Source organism: Zeus faber (assembly GCF_960531495.2).
Source record: "Zeus faber genome assembly, chromosome: 18".
NCBI classification, from domain to species: domain Eukaryota; kingdom Metazoa; phylum Chordata; class Actinopteri; order Zeiformes; family Zeidae; genus Zeus; species Zeus faber.
Window position 1 is genome coordinate 30,891,032 of NC_137210.1, and position 20,306 is coordinate 30,911,337.

Consider the following 20,306-nt stretch of genomic DNA (forward strand, 5'->3'; position numbering starts at 1 on the left):
AATATGATTAAAATATATTGTAAATATGATTAAGATATATTGTAAATATGATTAAAAGACATCGTAAATATGATTAAAATATATTGTAAATATGATTAAGATATATTGTAAATATGATTAAGATATATTGTAAATATGATTAAGATATATTGTAAATATGATTAAGATATATTGTAAATATGATTAAAATATATTGTAAATATGATTAAGATATATTGTAAATATGATTAAGATATATTGTAAATATGATTAAGATATATTGTAAATATGATTAAGATATATTGTAAATATGATTAAGATATATTGTAAATATGATTAAAAGACATCGTAAATATGATTGAAATACATTGTAAATATGATTCAAGTAGATTATAAATATGAGTAATATTTCTGATAATATAGATGAATATAATTCATGTATTAGACAGTATATGTTATTATATAGTATTGAAATGATTATATCATATAATGTTTCATAGAATCTCTGCTTTTATCCTCGTCAACTTGAAAAGATTCAATAAAAAAAGTTTCAAACCACTTCCGGTTCGTCAAAACGTCACCGTGACGCGCGCTGGCGTTTCACAGCAGCTCCTCCAACACTGAGAAGCAGAAACCCGCAGAAACCCGCAGAACCCCGCAGAAACCCGCAGAAACAACTTCTTAAATATTAATATTCGTATTAATAATAATACAGATGTCCAACAGACACAGCAACCCGCCTCCAAACTACAATCACTTGGCCAGATATCCGGAAGTTCACACTTCCAATTCGCCGTGAACGCATCTTTGACCCGGAAGTAGAATCCAGCATTAATGGTTCGTACGGCGAAGCGAGGCATTTAAAAGAGACGATAAACGGTCCCATTAAACATAATACGGATAAAGACCCAACACATCTGTATCTATCTTATATCTTAATTATCATACAGTATATATATGTTATTTACGTTGTGGTTAAGCAGCAACTTATTTAGCGGTAGCGTCAGGTTAGCATTAGCCTGTTGGTACGCTTCCGGGTCCTTAGATCCGCGCGAGACGGTCCTGACCGGCAGCCATGGAGCTACAAGGTACATTTCAATAAACATGATGATTTAACTTTATGATTCAACTTTATGATTTAACATGATGATTTAACTTTATGATTTAACATCCTGATTTAACATGATGATTTAACTTTATGATTCAACTGTATGATTTAACATCCTGATTTAACATGATGATTTAACTTTATGATTCAACTTGATGATTTAACATCCTGATTTAACATGATGATTTAACATCCTGATTCAACTTTATGATTTAACATGATGATTTAACTTTATGATTCAACTTTATGATTCAACTTTATGATTTAACATGATGATTTAACTTTATGATTCAACTTTATGATTTAACATCCTGATTTAACATGATGATTTAACTTTATGATTCAACTGTATGATTTAACATCCTGATTTAACATGATGATTTAACTTTATGATTCAACTGTATGATTTAACATCCTGATTTAACATGATGATTTAACTTTATGATTCAACTGTATGATTTAACATCCTGATTTAACATGATGATTTAACTTTATGATTCAACTGTATGATTTAACTTGATGATTTAACATGATGATTCAACTTTATGATTTAACTTTATGATTCAACTTTATGATTCAACTTGATGATTTAACTTTATGATTTAACTTTATGATTTAACTTTATGATTTAACTGTATGATTCAACTTTATGATTTAACATGATGATTTAACTTTATGATTCAACTTTATGATTCAACTTTATGATTTAACATGATGATTTAACATGATGATTTAACTTTATGATTCAACTTTATGATTTAACTTTATGATTCAACTTTATGATTTAACTTTATGATTTAACATCCTGATTCAACTTTATGATTTAACTTTATGATTCAACTTTATGATTTAACTTTATGATTTAACTTGATGATTTAACATGATGATTTAACATGATGATTTAACATGATGATTTAACATGATGATTTAACATCCTGATTCAACTTTATGATTTAACTTGATGATTCAACTTTATGATTTAACATCCTGATTTAACATGATGATTTAACTTTATGATTCAACTGTATGATTTAACATCCTGATTTAACATGATGATTTAACTTTATGATTCAACTTGATGATTTAACATCCTGATTTAACATGATGATTTAACATCCTGATTCAACTTTATGATTTAACATGATGATTTAACTTTATGATTCAACTTTATGATTCAACTTTATGATTTAACATGATGATTTAACTTTATGATTCAACTTTATGATTTAACATCCTGATTTAACATGATGATTTAACTTTATGATTCAACTGTATGATTTAACATCCTGATTTAACATGATGATTTAACTTTATGATTCAACTGTATGATTTAACATCCTGATTTAACATGATGATTTAACTTTATGATTCAACTGTATGATTTAACATCCTGATTTAACATGATGATTTAACTTTATGATTCAACTGTATGATTTAACTTGATGATTTAACATGATGATTCAACTTTATGATTTAACTTTATGATTCAACTTTATGATTCAACTTGATGATTTAACTTTATGATTTAACTTTATGATTTAACTTTATGATTTAACTGTATGATTCAACTTTATGATTTAACATGATGATTTAACTTTATGATTCAACTTTATGATTCAACTTTATGATTTAACATGATGATTTAACATGATGATTTAACTTTATGATTCAACTTTATGATTTAACTTTATGATTCAACTTTATGATTTAACTTTATGATTTAACATCCTGATTCAACTTTATGATTTAACTTTATGATTCAACTTTATGATTTAACTTTATGATTTAACTTGATGATTTAACATGATGATTTAACATGATGATTTAACATGATGATTTAACATGATGATTTAACATCCTGATTCAACTTTATGATTTAACTTGATGATTCAACTTGATGATTTAACTTTATGATTCAACTGTATGATTTAACATCCTGATTTAACATGATGATTTAACTTTATGATTTAACTTTATGATTCAACTTTATGATTTAACATCCTGATTTAACATGATGATTTAACTTTATGATTCAACTTGATGATTTAACTTGATGATTTAACATGATGATTTAACATGATGATTCAACTTTATGATTCAACTTTATGATTTAACTTTATGATTTAACATGATGATTTAACATGATGATTTAACATGATGATTTAACTTTATGATTCAACTTTATGATTTAACTTTATGATTTAACATCCTGATTTAACATGATGATTTAACTTTATGATTTAACATGATGATTTAACTTTATGATTCAACTTTATGATTTAACATCCTGATTTAACATGATGATTTAACATCCTGATTTAACATCCTGATTCAACTTTATGATTTAACTTTATGATTCAACTTTATGATTTAACTTTATGATTTAACTTTATGATTTAACATGATGATTCAACTTTATGATTTAACATGATGATTTAACATGATGATTTAACATGATGATTTAACTTTATGATTCAACTTTATGATTTAACTTTATGATTTAACTTTATGATTTAACTTTATGATTTAACATGATGATTTAACATCCTGATTCAACTTTATGATTTAACATGATGATTTAACATCCTGATTCAACTTTATGATTTAACTGTATGATTTAACATGATGATTTAACTTTATGATTCAACTGTATGATTTAACATGATGATTTAACATCCTGATTCAACTTTATGATTTAACATGATGATTTAACATCCTGATTCAACTTTGTGATTTAACATGATGATTTAACTTTATGATTCAACTGTATGATTTAACATGATGATTTAACATCCTGATTCAACTTTGTGATTTAACATGATGATTTAACATCCTGATTCAACTTTATGATTTAACATGATGATTTAACATCCTGATTCAACTTTATGATTTAACATGATGATTTAACATCCTGATTCAACTTTATGATTTAACATGATGATTTAACATGATGATTTAACATGATGATTTAACTTTATGATTCAACTTTATGATTTAACTTTATGATTTAACATCCTGATTCAACTTTATGATTCAACTTTATGATTTAACTTTATGATTTAACATGATGATTCAACTTTATGATTTAACATGATGATTTAACTTTATGATTTAACTTTATGATTTAACTTGATGATTTAACTTTATGATTTAACATCCTGATTCAACTTCATGATTTAACTTTATGATTTAACTTTATGATTTAACTTTATGATTTAACATCCTGATTCAACTTTATGATTTAACTTTATGATTTAACATTATGATTTAACATGATGATTTAACATCCTGATTCAACTTTATGATTTAACATGATGATTTAACATGATGATTTAACATGATTTAACTTTATGATTTAACTTTATGATTTAACTTTATGATTTAACTTGATGATTTAACTTTATGATTCAACTTTATGATTTAACATCCTGATTCAACTTTATGATTTAACATGATGATTTAACATCCTGATTCAACTTTATGATTTAACATGATGATTTAACATCCTGATTCAACTTTATGATTTAACTTTATGATTTAACATGATGATTTAACTTTATGATTTAACATCCTGATTCAACTTTATGATTTAACTTTATGATTTAACTTTATGAATTAACATTATGATTTAACATGATGATTTAACATGATGATTTAACTTTATGATTTAACTTTATGATTTAACTTTATGATTTAACTTTATGATTTAACTTTATGATTTAACATGATGATTTAACATGATGATTTAACTTTATGATTTAACATGATGATTTAACTTTATGATTTAACTTTATGATTTAACTTTATGATTTAACTTTATGATTTAACATGATGATTTAACATCCTGATTCAACTTTATGATTTAACATGATGATTTAACATCCTGATTCAACTTTATGATTTAACTTTATGATTCAACTTTATGATTCAACACCATGATTCAACTTTATGATTCAACATCATGATTTAACATCATGATTTAACTTTATGATTCAACTATATGATTCAACTTTATGATTCAACTTCATGATTCAACTTTATGATTCAACTTCATGATTTAAAATCATGATTTGACATGATTTTAACATCCTGATTCAACTTTATGATTTAACATTGTCATTCAACATCATGATTCAACATCCTGATTCAACTTTATGATTCAACATCATGATTCAACTTTATGATTTAACATTATGATTCAACATCATGATTCAACATTATGATTCAGCTTTATGATTCAACATCATGATTCAACTTTATGATTCAACATCATGATTTAACATCCTGATTCAACACCATGATTCAACATCCTGATTCAATCTCACGATTCAACTTCATGATTCAATCTCACGATTCAACTTCATGATTCAACTTCATGATTCAACACCATGATTTAACATCATGATTTAACATCATGATTTAAAATCATGATTTAACATCATGATTTAACATCATGATTCAATTTTATGATTCCACATTTTGATTGCACATTTTAATTCCACATTTTGATTCCATAATTTGATTCCAACATTATGATTTAACATCATGATTCAACTTTATGATTTAACATTATGATTCAACTTTATGATTTAACATTATCATTCAACACCATGATTCAACACCATGATTCAACACCATGATTCAATCTCATGATTCAACTTTTGGATTCACCATCATGATTCAACTTTAGGATTCAACATCATGATTCAACTTTAGGATTTAACATGATTTTAACATCATTATTTAACTTAATGATTCAACATAATGATTCAACATAATGATTCAAAATGAAATGAATGATAGAAACTTTCCTTCACAGTCTGGAAAAAGTACTTCAGGTTTTTCTCTCCGCCGTCTTGATCATGGCGATGTCCTGTTCCCCCTGAGCGAGCCTCTTCTGTGTCTCGGCTCCAGTTGCCCTAAATTGCGGCTGCTAGACTGACTTGACGGAGGTGGCACATCATCCGGTGTTGGCCGCTCTATATTGGATACCCATCGACTGCAGAATAGATTTTAAATTCTCTTAATCTCCTCTAACCTACACGGGCTGACCTCAATGACTGAGTCCCCTGGCCTGGTGTTCTGACCAGGGGCCCCTGGCTGTCCCCAAATCCAAGCTACAAACCAAGGATGATTGAGCGTTTGCTGTGACAGCTCCTGAACCGTCTTCTCTCACTGTACGACTACTGCGGTACTACTACCGTGGTACTATTTCTCTTGCGCTACCTATAAAACATAGCATTTAGTAACAAATTACCATTTGCCCTTCTTATCCTCCTAGCGGGCTCGGAGCCAATGACCTTGGGGTCGCCAACGTCCCCCAAAGCCGGAACCGGGGCCCAGTTCCTGCCCGGCTTCCTGATGGGCGACGTGCCAGCCCCTGCCAGCCCCCAGCCCCGGACCTTCAGCCATGGGGGTCCAGAGTCCCGGAACTTTAGCCTGGGAGGTCCGGAGTCCAGGGGCCCGCTGGGGTCCACAGGTACTAGACTGGTCTGAGCATTTCACATTCTTCCCTTGTTTTGTCGTTAAATTTATAATAATGAAAATTAATTTGGTAATTATTTGGCTCTTCTCCAAGGTGGCTCACCCCCCCTGCCAGTTGTCCCGGCCCCCAAAGATAAAAGCGGGGCCCCACCCGTCCGCAGTATCTATGACGACCTGGCGGCGGCGGCAACAGCAGTATCCACGCCGCTCAACGCCCACAGACAGGTTTGGAAGGAGAAACCACAGACAGTGTCTCAGTCAGGTGGTGCTCCCTGTGTCTGCCCCTGGTTCCTCCAAAGGATATTTCGTTATTTGGTGTTTTGATGATGGTGGTGGAGAGCGTTTGCTCCTAAACCTCCCATAGCTTCACTGGGTGGAGATCTGAATATCATTTATTTTTACTTTTTGGTGACCACCTCCCTGAGCGTCTGCATTCCTTATGTTTTATCTGGAAGCTTGTTCCATTGATTATCTCTGTGTCTTCTCCCCAGCCTTTCTCTTCTTTCCAGTCTCCTTTCACCGGACACCAAGCTGCCACCCCAACAGGTACCAACATTTCTAAATGGTGTGGCTGTACTGTTATATTTAAAAGGTGTGGTTGTACTGTTATATTTAAAAGGTGTGGTTGAACTGTTGTATTTAAAAGGTGTGGTTGTACTGTTATATTTAAAAGGTGTTGTTGAACTGTTATATTTAAAAGGTGTGGCTCAACTGTTATATTTAAAAGGTGTGGTTGTACTGTTATATTTAAAAGGTGTGGCTCAACTGTTATATTTAAAAGATGTGGTTGTACTGTTATGTTTAAAAGGTGGCGTGCCTCTGGCTGCAGGCTGCAGTTCTTCTGGGAAGCAACAGGTGGTGCTGTCTCCTGCTCAGGTGGATCCTTTCTACAGCCAGGGGGAGGCGCTGTCTTCAGACGACCAGCTGGACCAGACCTGGGTCACGGTGTTCGGGTGAGACGGAACATCAACCACAAATGTTATAGTACTAGTGTGTTTACTTATAGTACTTTTGTGTCTACTTATAGTACTAGTGTGTCTACTTATAGTACTAGTGTGTCTACTTATAGTACGAATGTGTCTACTTTTAGACCTGTGTGTCTACTTTTAGTACTTATGTGTCTACTTATAGTACTAGTGTGTCTACTTATAGTACTAGTGTGTTTACTTTTAGAACTAGTGTGTCTTCTTATAGAACTAGTGTGTCTACTTATAGAACTAGTGTGTCTACTTATAGTACTAGTGTGTCTACTTATAGTACTAGTGTGTTTACTTTTAGAACTAGTGTGTCTTCTTATAGAACTAGTGTGTCTACTTATAGAACTAGTGTGTCTACTTATAGTACTAGTGTGTCTACTTATCGTACTAGTGTGTCTTATAACTAGTGGTTGTAGTATTCTAACTAGTGGTTGTAGTATTCTAACTAGTATATCTAGTATTGTAACTAGTGTTTACTTGAAGGTTTCTGTGTTTCCTCCAGGTTTCCTCCAGCCTCCTCCTCCTACATCCTGCTGCAGTTTGCTCAGTACGGAAACATCCTGAAGCACACGGTAAACACACAGATGCACACATACACACACACACACACACACACACACAGACAGATGCACATACACACACGCACATATAGACACACACATAAACACACGCACATAAACACAGGCACATACACACACACGCACATATATACACTCACACACACAAACGCACACCTGCACATATACACACACGCACGCACACACACCTTCACACATACAGACGCACATATACACACATACACACACACACACAGAGTCACATATACACACACACACGCACACACACACACACACGCACATATACACACACAGACTCACATATACACACACACACACACAGAGTCACATATACACACACACACACACAGAGTCACATATACACACACACACACACACAGAGTCACATATACACACACACACACACACAGAGTCACATATACACACACACACACACACAGAGTCACATATACACACACACACACACACAGAGTCACATATACACACACACACGCACGCACATATACACACACACACGCACATATACACACACGCGCGCACATACACACACAGGCACACACACACGCACATATACACACATACACACACACTATGCTGGCATTGTAGTACATTTTATTGTGTTGTATAATAGAGCTAGTGCTAACTCCATGAGTACTAACTATATGAGTACTAACTCTACTTGTACTCACTATACTAGTGCTAACTCTACAAGTGCTAACTCTACTTGTACCAACTCTACTAGTGCTTTGTTTCTACAGTATCGAATGTTTGTGTGTGTGTGTGTGTGTGTGTGTGTGTGTGTGTGTGTGTGTGTGTAGATGTCCTCTCCTGGTAACTGGATGCACCTCCAGTTCCAGTCAAAGCTTCAGGCTCGTAAAGCTCTGTCCAAGGACGGGAAGGTGTTTGGAGGCTGCATCATGGTGGGAGTGAAGCCCTGCATCGACAAGGTACTGCCAGAGTACAACTAGAGTACTGCCAGAGTGCAACCAGAGTACTGCAAGAGTACAACCAGAGTACTGCAAGAGTACACCTCATACTACTGTTAGTACTACATGAGTATGAGTTGTACTCCAAATCCTCCAAGTAGTTTGAACTCCTCTGTTTTGTTAATATGTGATCTAGAGCTGTCACCTGTAAACAGGGTGGAGCCTGAACTCCACATGACGTAGGTTAATGACAGGTGTAAACAGAGGGTAGAGCAGTATGTTGTTATCCTTCCTTCCAACCAAACAACAGTGGAAGTAACCCCACCCACAATGCACCATGTTTTGGTTGGTGTCCATCCCCACACAGGAAGGTGCTGACATAGGTGATGGCAGCGATGTTGATTTCTTTATTATTGTATTATCTTATATTATTATTATTATTTCGTGTTTCGAAAAATGAATTTAAATAATAAAATAAAGACCTCTCGCGCAAAAATAGAGAAATGCTGCACGCATGCCGAGCTCCACCCATGGTGAACAATCCTGAGCCCAATCACCCGCTGAGGGCCGATCTGGCGGAGGAGTACATCAAGGATCGGAAGAAGTTCCTTCGGAATGCCGAAGAATTCACGAAAAATTCGCCCCGTGGCTCCACCCGGGAACCGTGCAGCTGACAATTACGACTGCTGCACTGGAGCTCCAACAATGGATTTAATAGGAAGCGTGAACTTAGGACACACCCGACACTGCACCAATGCCTGCAGTGGACTTGGAGAGCCATGGTGGGCGTAGCGGGCGTAGCACGGGGTTGGATAACATAGGGTGTACTGTTGCATCCCTGGTTGTCAGATATCAGGAAGCAGAGCATGGTTGGGTAGCTGGTCTGCACCACAGTTGGAATGTTTGTCTGACCTCTCCAAACAAAGAGGACCAGGAGGGTGGAGGCACCAGGGTTGGAAGACGGAGCAAACCAGCACCATAAGGTCCCCTTCAGCCTGCTGTTGGAATGCGTCTTTCACTTCCTGTTCTCTCATGTTGATTTATTTTCCTGATGTTCTTACTTGATCTCGGCTCCACCACGGTTCCCGTGTCTCCAAACATCTAAAATAATTGTTTTTATTTGTTTTGTATTTATTTGTTTTGTTTATATTTGTTTATTTTTATTTATTTTGTATTTATTTGTTTGTTTTTATTTGTTTTGTTTTTATTTGTTTGTTTTTATTTGTTTTGTTTTCATTTTCCTCATTGAACAAAGCTAACAGCTCTGTTGCTGCATCACTCGTCTCGGTTTCTTTGAGACTTGATTTTGTAAAAAGTGATGTTTGTGTAAATAATAAATCTTACACTTGGGGACACTTTCTGTTTCCCCACCAGAATGATGACGTAGTTGGTGTGTGATGATGACGTAGTTGGTGTGTGATGATGAAGTAGTTAGTGTGATGAAGACGTGGGTGGAGCAGGTGCTGCTTCAATGAGCTCAGGACACGTTGAGGTGACAGTGCTGATAGAATGTGACCACGCCAACATGTCACCATCACCCAATGAGGTCTGAGAGGTGGAGCTAGAACCGCATCCAGGACAGATGAGGGTGTGGACACCTGAACCTGGATGGATGAGGGTGGATGTAGAGTGCTGATGATTCTTCTTCTCCTCCTCCTTCTTTCAGAGTGTGATGGACAGTCCAGATGGTTCCTCGCCGCTCGGTCCTCATTCATCCTCCCATCCTCCTCCTACGCCCGTCCTCCCCTCCACCCCTCGCTCCTCCATGAGGCCACTCAGTGCTGCCTACCAGACCTCCAGCAGTGACTACCAGGTAGCTACACCCTATAACGCATCCTTGTAGTAATACTACAAGTAATACTTGGTAATTCTACCCAATACTGAAAGGGGATCCAGTTGTGTGGAAGCATCATGTCAGCTGCTGCTAACGACCGTCACAAGGGGCGTGGCCCTCCCTCTGGCACAGGGCACTCGCAGGGTGCTAGCAGGGTGCTAGCAGGGTGTTAGTTAGTCACTTAGTTTCGTTAATATTTAGGATGTGCGTGTACTTTAACAGAATGAAATAAAAACTCTCCGTGTCTCTTTAGAGCCAGCTCTACTCATCTTTTTAGCTTTTCCTTTGGCCTTTAGTTGTGCTTGTACTTCTCCTTTATTTAGTTTGGTTCCAGACAGCAGGCAGGGACATCCTGCTTCCTCCTCCATCCCCATGTCCTGCTTTGTTTCTGTGTGAGTCGTGTTGAACATGACGACACAGTAGTTCCATGTGGCGTCGTTATGACGACCAGCCCAATTGAGGGTGTAGATTCAAGAGGGTTATTGTCATTTCAGCCATATACGTACGCAGGACACAGTGCAATGAGATAAAATTTGTCAAAGAACCTCGGTGCAACACAGAACACAGTTGGACGACATGCTACATATAGTCTGGCGTAGCGCAAGAAACAACTGAGTAAAGTGACTTCAACAACATCTTGTTCAGTGGTTGTAGAAAAGTAAAGTGACTTAGTGACTGGAAAAGTACAAAACAGCAACACAAGACAGCAGACAACTTTTGACAGAGTGCAGAGTACACAACCAGGTGTGTGTGGGGGGGGGGGGGGGGTCAGATAGTGGCAGTTGTCAATAGAGGGTAACAGTGCAGTGGTCAGAGTCTTAGTGCAGTAGTGCAGTAGTGCAGTGCAAACTTTATATAACATCAGAGCGGGGGGTCAGATCAGTCCCTGAGGGGTGGGGTGGCCTGGGGGAAAAAGCTGTTGTATAGTCTAGATGTTAGGGACCGTTTGCTTCAGTACCTTCTGCCAGATGGGAGGGGGGTTTAAAGTGTATGTGAGGGGTGGGTGGGGTCTTCTGCGATGCTGGTTGCTTTGCGGATGCAGCATGTGGTGTAGATGTTTGAGATGGAGGGGAGAGGGATTCCCATGATCTTTACAGCTGTCCTCACTGCTCGCTGCAGGTTCTTACGGTCCAGGTTGGTGCAGTTACCGAACTGGGCAGTGATGCAGCTCCTCAGGATGCTCTCAACAGTCCCTCTGTAGAACATGGTGAGGATGGGGGGCCGGAGGTGGGCTCGCCTCAGCTTCCTCAGGAGGTAGAGACGCTGCTGGGTTTTCTTTACAGTGGAGCCGGTGTTGAGGGACCAGGTTAAATTCTCCTCCAGGTGGACACCGAGGAATTTGCTGTTCTTCACAATCTCCACTGGGGAGCCGTCGATGTCCAGTGGTGCGTGGTCCCTCTGTGCTCTCCTAAAGTCAACAAGCATCTCTTTGGTTTTGTCTACATTTAGCGACAGGTTGTTGACTTCGCACCAGGTTTTCAGTTGTTTCACCTCCTCTCTGTATGCTGACTCATCCTTCTTTTCGATAAGACTCACCACGGTCGTGTCATAGGTGAACTTGATGATGGGATTGGAGCTGTGTAGCGCTGTGCAGTCATGAGTCAGTAGTGTGAAGAGCAGCGGACTGAGCACACAGCCCTGGGGGGCCACTGTGCTCAGCGTGGTGGTGCTGGAAGTGTTGTTCCTGATCTGAACCATCTGAGGCCTCCCCGTCAGTCCAGGATCCAATTGCAGAGGGAGGTGTTCAGGCCCAGCAGGCTCAGCTTCCTGGTCAGGTGCTGGGGGATGATAGTGTTGAGTGCAGAACTGAAGTCTATGGGCAGCATTCGGACGTATGTTTCCTTTTTGTCCAGATGGGTGAGACCGAGGTGAACAGCGATGGCATCATCAGTGGAGCGGTTGGCTCGATACGCGAACTGCAGGGGGTCTAGGGCGGGAGGCAGGAGCGTCTTTATGTGCCTCAGGATCAGCCTCTCAAAGGACTTCATGATGGTGGGGGTGAATGCGACGGGGCGGTAGTCATTGAGGCAGGACACCGGTGACCCCTTGGGCACAGGGATAGTTTTGAAGCACGTTGGGACGGTGGCACTGTTCAGGGAGATGTTGAATATGTCCGTAAGAACATCTGCCAGTTGGTCTGCATACCCTCTGAACACACTCCCGGAATATTGTCTGGGCCAGCAGCTTTGCGCAGGTTGACTCTGCGCAGTGTCTTTTCCACGTCATCTGTGTTCAGACATAGCACCTGGTGGTCAGGAGGGGGGGGTGTTCTTCCACGCCACCACATTGTTTTGTAGTGTCTGCAGTGGAAGAACCTGGTACAACAGGAAGTGGAGTAGAGTTGAGCTGCCTCCATTAAATGGAAAGACGCCGTGATCCAACACTGTCCAACTAAAAGTAGAATAAAGACCCCAGCTCTGTCCTGGCCCCAAAACATGATGTTCAAGTTTGCAGCGATATTGTATTTCTAGGTGGGCGTGGCTCACTGCGTTCTTTCAAGGTGGGCGTGGCTGGCAACGTTCTTTCTAGGTGGGCGTGGCTGGCTGCGTTCTTTCTAGGTGGGCGTGGCTCGCTGTGTTCTTTTGAGGTGGGCGTGGCTGGCTGCGTTCTTTCGAGGTGGGCGTGGCTGGTTCTTTCGAGGTGGGCGTGGCTGGCGGCTTTCTTTCTAGGTGGCCGTGGCTGGCTGCGTTCCAAAATGAGTCCAGCTGTGATTGTAACATGTTCCACAGTGGAGTGGGATCCACCTGCACGCTGCTCTTTAAGGATTAAGGTAAAAAAGGAAGTTAGCTGCAAAGTGGCTGAACTGGCAACCCTGCAGCACCGCCATGTTGGGTGACACACAGATCAGAACAGGAAGTGATCTGCTGCAGACAGGAAGCTGAAGCATGAATCCACCTTTTGTTTCAGGTCGTCACAGACAAAGTTACGCCAAGGAAAGACGACGGCTTCGTCTCCAAAGCCATGGAGTACATGTTTGGGTGGTGAAGGTGTGTGTGTGTGTGTGTGTGTGTGTGTGTGTGTGTGTGTGTGTGTGTGTGTGTGTGTGTGTGTGTGTGTGTGTGTGTGTGTGTGTGTGTGTGTGTGTGTGTGTGTGTGGGAAATTCCTTTTTATCAGTTTTCTATTCTTGGGTCAATAAAGTTTCAATGCTTTTAAAAGTCTTTGTGTGATCAATACATCAGATCAATAGAGCTGATTAGCCGGGGTGTCATTTTGATATGTTGTTAGTACAATATGATCAATACTCATATGTTAGTACAATATGATCAGTACTGATATTTTAGTATAATATGATCAGAACTGATATTTTGTTAGTACAATGTGATCAATACTGACATGTAAGTACAATATGATCAATACTGATGTTGTTAGTACAATATCATCAATACTGATATATTAGTACAATATGATCAATACTGATATGTTGTTAGTACAATATGATCAATACAGATGTTATTCGTACAATATGATCAATGCTGATATGTTAGTACAATATGATCAATACTGATATATTAGTACAATATGATAGATACTGATATGTTGTTAGTACAATACGATCAATACTGATATATTGTTAGTACAATATGATCAATGCTGATACGTTGTTAGTACAATATGATCAATACTTATATATTAGTACACTATGATCAATACTGATATGTTAGTACAATATGATCAATACTGACATATTAGTACAATATGATCAATACAGATGTTATTAGTACAATATGATCAATACAGATATGTTATTCGTACAATAGGATCAATGCTGATATGTCAGTACAATATGATCAATACTGATATATTAGTACAATATGATAGATACTGATGTGTTGTTAGTACAATATGATCAATACTGATGTGTTGTTAGTACAATATGATCAATACTGATATGTTGTTAGTACAATACGATCAATACTGATATTTTAGTACAATATGATCAAAACCGATATGTTGTTAGTACAATAAAATCAATACTGATATTTTAGTACAATATGATCAATACTGATATGTTGTTAGTACAATATGATCAATACTGATATGTTGTTAGTACAATATGATCAATGCTGATATGTTGGTATAATATGATCACTACTGATATATTGGTACAATGTGATCAATACTGATATGTTTTTAGTACAATATGATCAATACTGATATATTAGTACAATATGATCAATGCTGATATGTTAGTACAATATGATCAATACTGATATATTAGTACAATATGATCAATACTGATATGTTGTTAGTACAATATGATCAATGCTGATATATTAGTACAATATGATCAATACTGATACATTAGTACAATATGATCAACACTGATATATTAGTACAATATGATCGATACTGATATGTTGTTCGTACAATATGATCAATACTGATGTGTTGGTTTAATATGATCAATACTGATATATTAGTACAATATGATCAATACTGATTTGTTATAAGTACAATATGATCAATACTGATATATTAGTACAATATGATCAATACTGATATGTTAGTACAATATGATCAATACTGATATATTAGTACAATATGATCAATACTGATATGTTATTAGTACAATATGATCAAACCTGATATGTTGTTAGTACAATATAATCAATACTGATACATTAGTACAATATGATCAATGCTGATATATTAGTACAATATGATCAATACAGATATGTGTTAGTACAATATGATCAAACCTGATATGTTGTTAGTACAATATGATCAATACTGATACATTAGTACAATATGATCAATACTGATATGTTGTTAGTACAATATGATCAATACTGATACATTAGTACAATATGATCAATACTGATATATTAGTACAATATGATCAATACTGATATATTAGTACAATATGATCAATACTGATATGTTGTTAGTACAATATGATCAATACTGATACATTAGTACAATATGATCAATACTGATACATTAGTACAATATGATCAATACTGATGTGTTGGTATAATATGATCAATACTGATACATTAGTACAATACGATCAATACTGATACATTAGTACAATACGATCAATACTGATACATTAGTACAATATGATCAATACTGATACATTAGTACAATATGATCAATACTGATATTTTAGTACAATATGATCAATACTGATGTGTTGGTATAATATGATCAATACTGATACATTAGTACAATACGATCAATACTGATACATTAGTACAATATGATCAATACTGATACATTAGTACAATATGATCAATACTGATATTTTAGTACAATATGATCAATACTGATGTGTTGGTATAATATGATCAATACTGATATTTTAGTACAATATGATCAATACTGATACATTAGTACAATATGATCAATACTGATACATTAGTACAATATGATCAATACTGATATGTTTTTAGTACAATATGATCAATACTGATATATTAGTACAATATGATCAATACTGATACATTAGTACAATATGATCAATACTGATACATTAGTACAATATGATCAATACTGATATGTTTTTAGTACAATATGATCAATACTGATATATTAGAACAATATGATCAATACTGATACATTAGTACAATATGATCAATACTGATATTTTAGTACAATATGATCAATACTGATGTGTTGGTATAATATGATCAATACTGATACATTAGTACAATACGATCAATACTGATACATTAGTACAATATGATCAATACTGATACATTAGTACAATATGATCAATACTGATATGTTTTTAGTACAATATGATCAATACTGATACATTAGTACAATATGATCAATACTGATATGTTTTTAGTACAATATGATCAATACTGATACATTAGTACAATATGATCAATACTGATACATTAGTACAATATGATCAATACTGATATGTTTTTAGTACAATATGATCAATGCTGATATATTAGTACAATATGATCAATACTGATACATTGTTAGTACAATATGATCAATACTGATACATTAGTACAATATGATCAATACTGATATGTTTTTAGTACAATATGATCAATACTGATATATTAGTACAATATGATCAATACTGATATATTAGTACAATATGATCAATACTGATATATTAGTACAATATGATCAATACTGATACATTAGTACAATATGATCAATACTGATATATTAGTACAATATAATCAATACTGATACATTGTTAGTACAATATGATCAATACTGATATATTAGTACAATATGATCAATACTGATACATTAGTACAATATGATCAATACTGATATGTTGTTAGTACAATGGGATCAATTCTGATATGTTAGTACAATATGATCAACACTGATATATTAGTACAATATGATCAATACTGATGTGTTGGTTTAATATGATCAATACTGATACATTAGTACAATATGATCAATACTGATATGTTATAAGTACAATATGATCAATACTGATATGTTATTAGTACAATATAATCAATACTGATACATTAGTACAATATGATCAATGCTGATATATTAGTACAATATGATCAATACAGATATGTGTTAGTACAATATGATCAAACCTGATATGTTGTTAGTACAATACGATCAATACTGATATTTTAGTACAATATGATCAATACTGATATGTTGTTAGTACAATACGATCAATACTGATATGTTGTTAGTACAATATGATCAATGCTGATACGTTGTTAGTACAATATGATCAATGCTGATATGTTGGTATAATATGATCAATACTGATATATTGGTACAATATGATCAATACTGATATGTTTTTAGTACAATATGATCAATACTGATATGTTGTTAGTACAATATGATCAATGCTGATTTATTAGTACAATATGATCAATACTGATATATTAGTACAATATGATCAATACTGATATATTAGTACAATATGATCAATCCTGATATGTTGTTAGTACAATGTGATCAATACTGATATGTGAGTACAATATGATCAATACTGATATGTTGTTAGTACAATATGATCAATACTGATGTGTTGGTACAATATGATCAAACCTGATATGTTGTTAGTACAATACGATCAATACTGATATTTTAGTACAATATGATCAATACTGATATATTAGTACAATATGATCAATACTGATATGTTGTTAGTACAATACGATCAATACTGATATTTTAGTACAATATGATCAATACTGATATGTTGTTAGTACAATATGATCAATACTGATATTTTAGTACAATATGATCAATTCTGATATGTTGTTAGTACAATATGATCAATACTGATATATTGTTAGTACAATATGATCAATACTGATATGTTGTTAGTACAATATGATCAATACTGATATGTTGGTACAATATGATCAATACTGATATGTTGTTAGTACAATATGATCAATACTGATATATTAGTACAATATGATCAATAATGATATATTAGTACAATATGATCAATACTGATATATTGGTACAATATGATCAATACTGATATGTTGTTAGTACAATATGATCAATAATGATATATTAGTACAATATGATCAATACTGATATTTTAGTACAATATGATCAATACTGATGTGTTTGTATAATATGATCAATACTGATATATTAGTACAATATGATAAAATCTGATATGTTGTTAGTGCAATATGATCAATACTGATACATTAGTACAATATGATCAATACTGATACATTAGTACAATATGATCGATACTGATATGTTGTTAGTACAATATGATCAATACTGATGTGTTGGTATAATATGATCAATACTGATGTGTTGGTATAATATGATCAATACTGATATATTAGTACAATATGATAAAATCTGATATGTTGTTAGTACAATATGATCGATACTGATGTGTTGGTTTAATATGATCAATACTGATATATTACTACAATATGATCAATACTTATATATTAGTACAATATGATCAATACTGTTATGTTGTTAGTACAATATGATCAATACTTATACATTAGTACAATATGATCAATGCTGATATATTAGTACAATATGATCAATGCTGATATGTTAGTACAATATGATCAATCCTGATATATTAGTACAATATGATCAATACTGATATGTTGTTAGTACAATATGATCAATACTTATACATTAGTACAATATGATCAATGCTGATATATCAGTACAATATGATCAATACTGATATGTTGTTAGTACAATATGATCAATACTTATACATTAGTACAATATGATCAATACTGATACATTAGTACAATATGATCAATACTGATATTTTAGTACAATATGATCAATACTGATACATTAGTACAATACGATCAATACTGATACATTAGTACAATATGATCAATACTGATACATTAGTACAATATGATCAATACTGATATTTTAGTACAATATGATCAATACTGATGTGTTGGTATAATATGATCAATACTGATACATTAGTACAATACGATCAATACTGATATTTTAGTACAATATGATCAATACTGATACATTAGTACAATACGATCAATACTGATATGTTAGTACAATATGATCAATACTGATACATTAGTACAATATGATCAATACTGATACATTAGTACAATACGATCAATACTGATACATTAGTACAATATGATCAATACTGATATTTTAGTACAATATGATCAATACTGATGTGTTGGTATAATATGATCAATACTGATACATTAGTACAATACGATCAATACTGATACATTAGTACAATATGATCAATACTGATACATTAGTACAATATGATCAATACTGATATTTTAGTACAATATGATCAATACTGATGTGTTGGTATAATATGATCAATACTGATACATTAGTACAATACGATCAATACTGATACATTAGTACAATATGATCAATACTGATACATTAGTACAATATGATCAATACTGATATTTTAGTACAATATGATCAATACTGATGTGTTGGTATAATATGATCAATACTGATATTTTAGTACAATATGATCAATACTGATACATTAGTACAATATGATCAATACTGATACATTAGTACAATACGATCAATACTGATACATTAGTACAATATGATCAATACTGATATTTTAGTACAATATGATCAATACTGATATTTTAGTACAATATGATCAATACTGATGTGTTGGTATAATATGATCAATACTGATACATTAGTACAATATGATCAATACTGATATGTTGTTAGTACAATATGATCAATACTGATGTGTTGGTATAATATGATCAATACTGATACATTAGTACAATATGATCAATACTGATACATTAGTACAATATGATCAATACTGATGTGTTGGTATAATATGATCAATACTGATACATTAGTACAATATGATCAATACTGATACATTAGTACAATATGATCAATACTGATGTGTTGGTATAATATGATCAATACTGATACATTAGTACAATATGATCAATACTGATGTGTTGGTA

The 20,306-nt window shown here is 34.2% G+C and overlaps 1 protein-coding gene across 1 annotated transcript; it reads left to right on the forward strand.

The window, feature by feature from the left end:
- The first annotated feature begins 836 nt into the window (after positions 1 to 836).
- Positions 837 to 13,978, forward strand: nup35 (nucleoporin 35). The gene is made up of 9 exons (XM_080018748.1): positions 837 to 1,067; positions 6,369 to 6,566; positions 6,666 to 6,796; positions 7,063 to 7,117; positions 7,380 to 7,524; positions 8,051 to 8,120; positions 8,945 to 9,073; positions 10,719 to 10,865; positions 13,794 to 13,978. The coding sequence occupies exons 1-9, from the start codon at positions 1,055 to 1,057 to the stop codon at positions 13,869 to 13,871; spliced, it is 966 nt and encodes a 321-aa protein (XP_079874874.1). The 5' UTR covers positions 837 to 1,054; the 3' UTR covers positions 13,872 to 13,978.
- The last annotated feature ends 6,328 nt before the right edge of the window (positions 13,979 to 20,306 follow it).

What these genes read in the sequence shown, in the direction of transcription:
- nup35 (XM_080018748.1), top strand. An exon ending in CCAAGCTGCCACCCCAACAG is followed by an intron (nt 7,118 to 7,379) that starts GTACCAACATTT and finishes TATGTTTAAAAG; the next exon opens with GTGGCGTGCCTCTGGCTGCA. An exon ending in CCTCCAGCAGTGACTACCAG is followed by an intron (nt 10,866 to 13,793) that starts GTAGCTACACCC and finishes CTTTTGTTTCAG; the next exon opens with GTCGTCACAGACAAAGTTAC.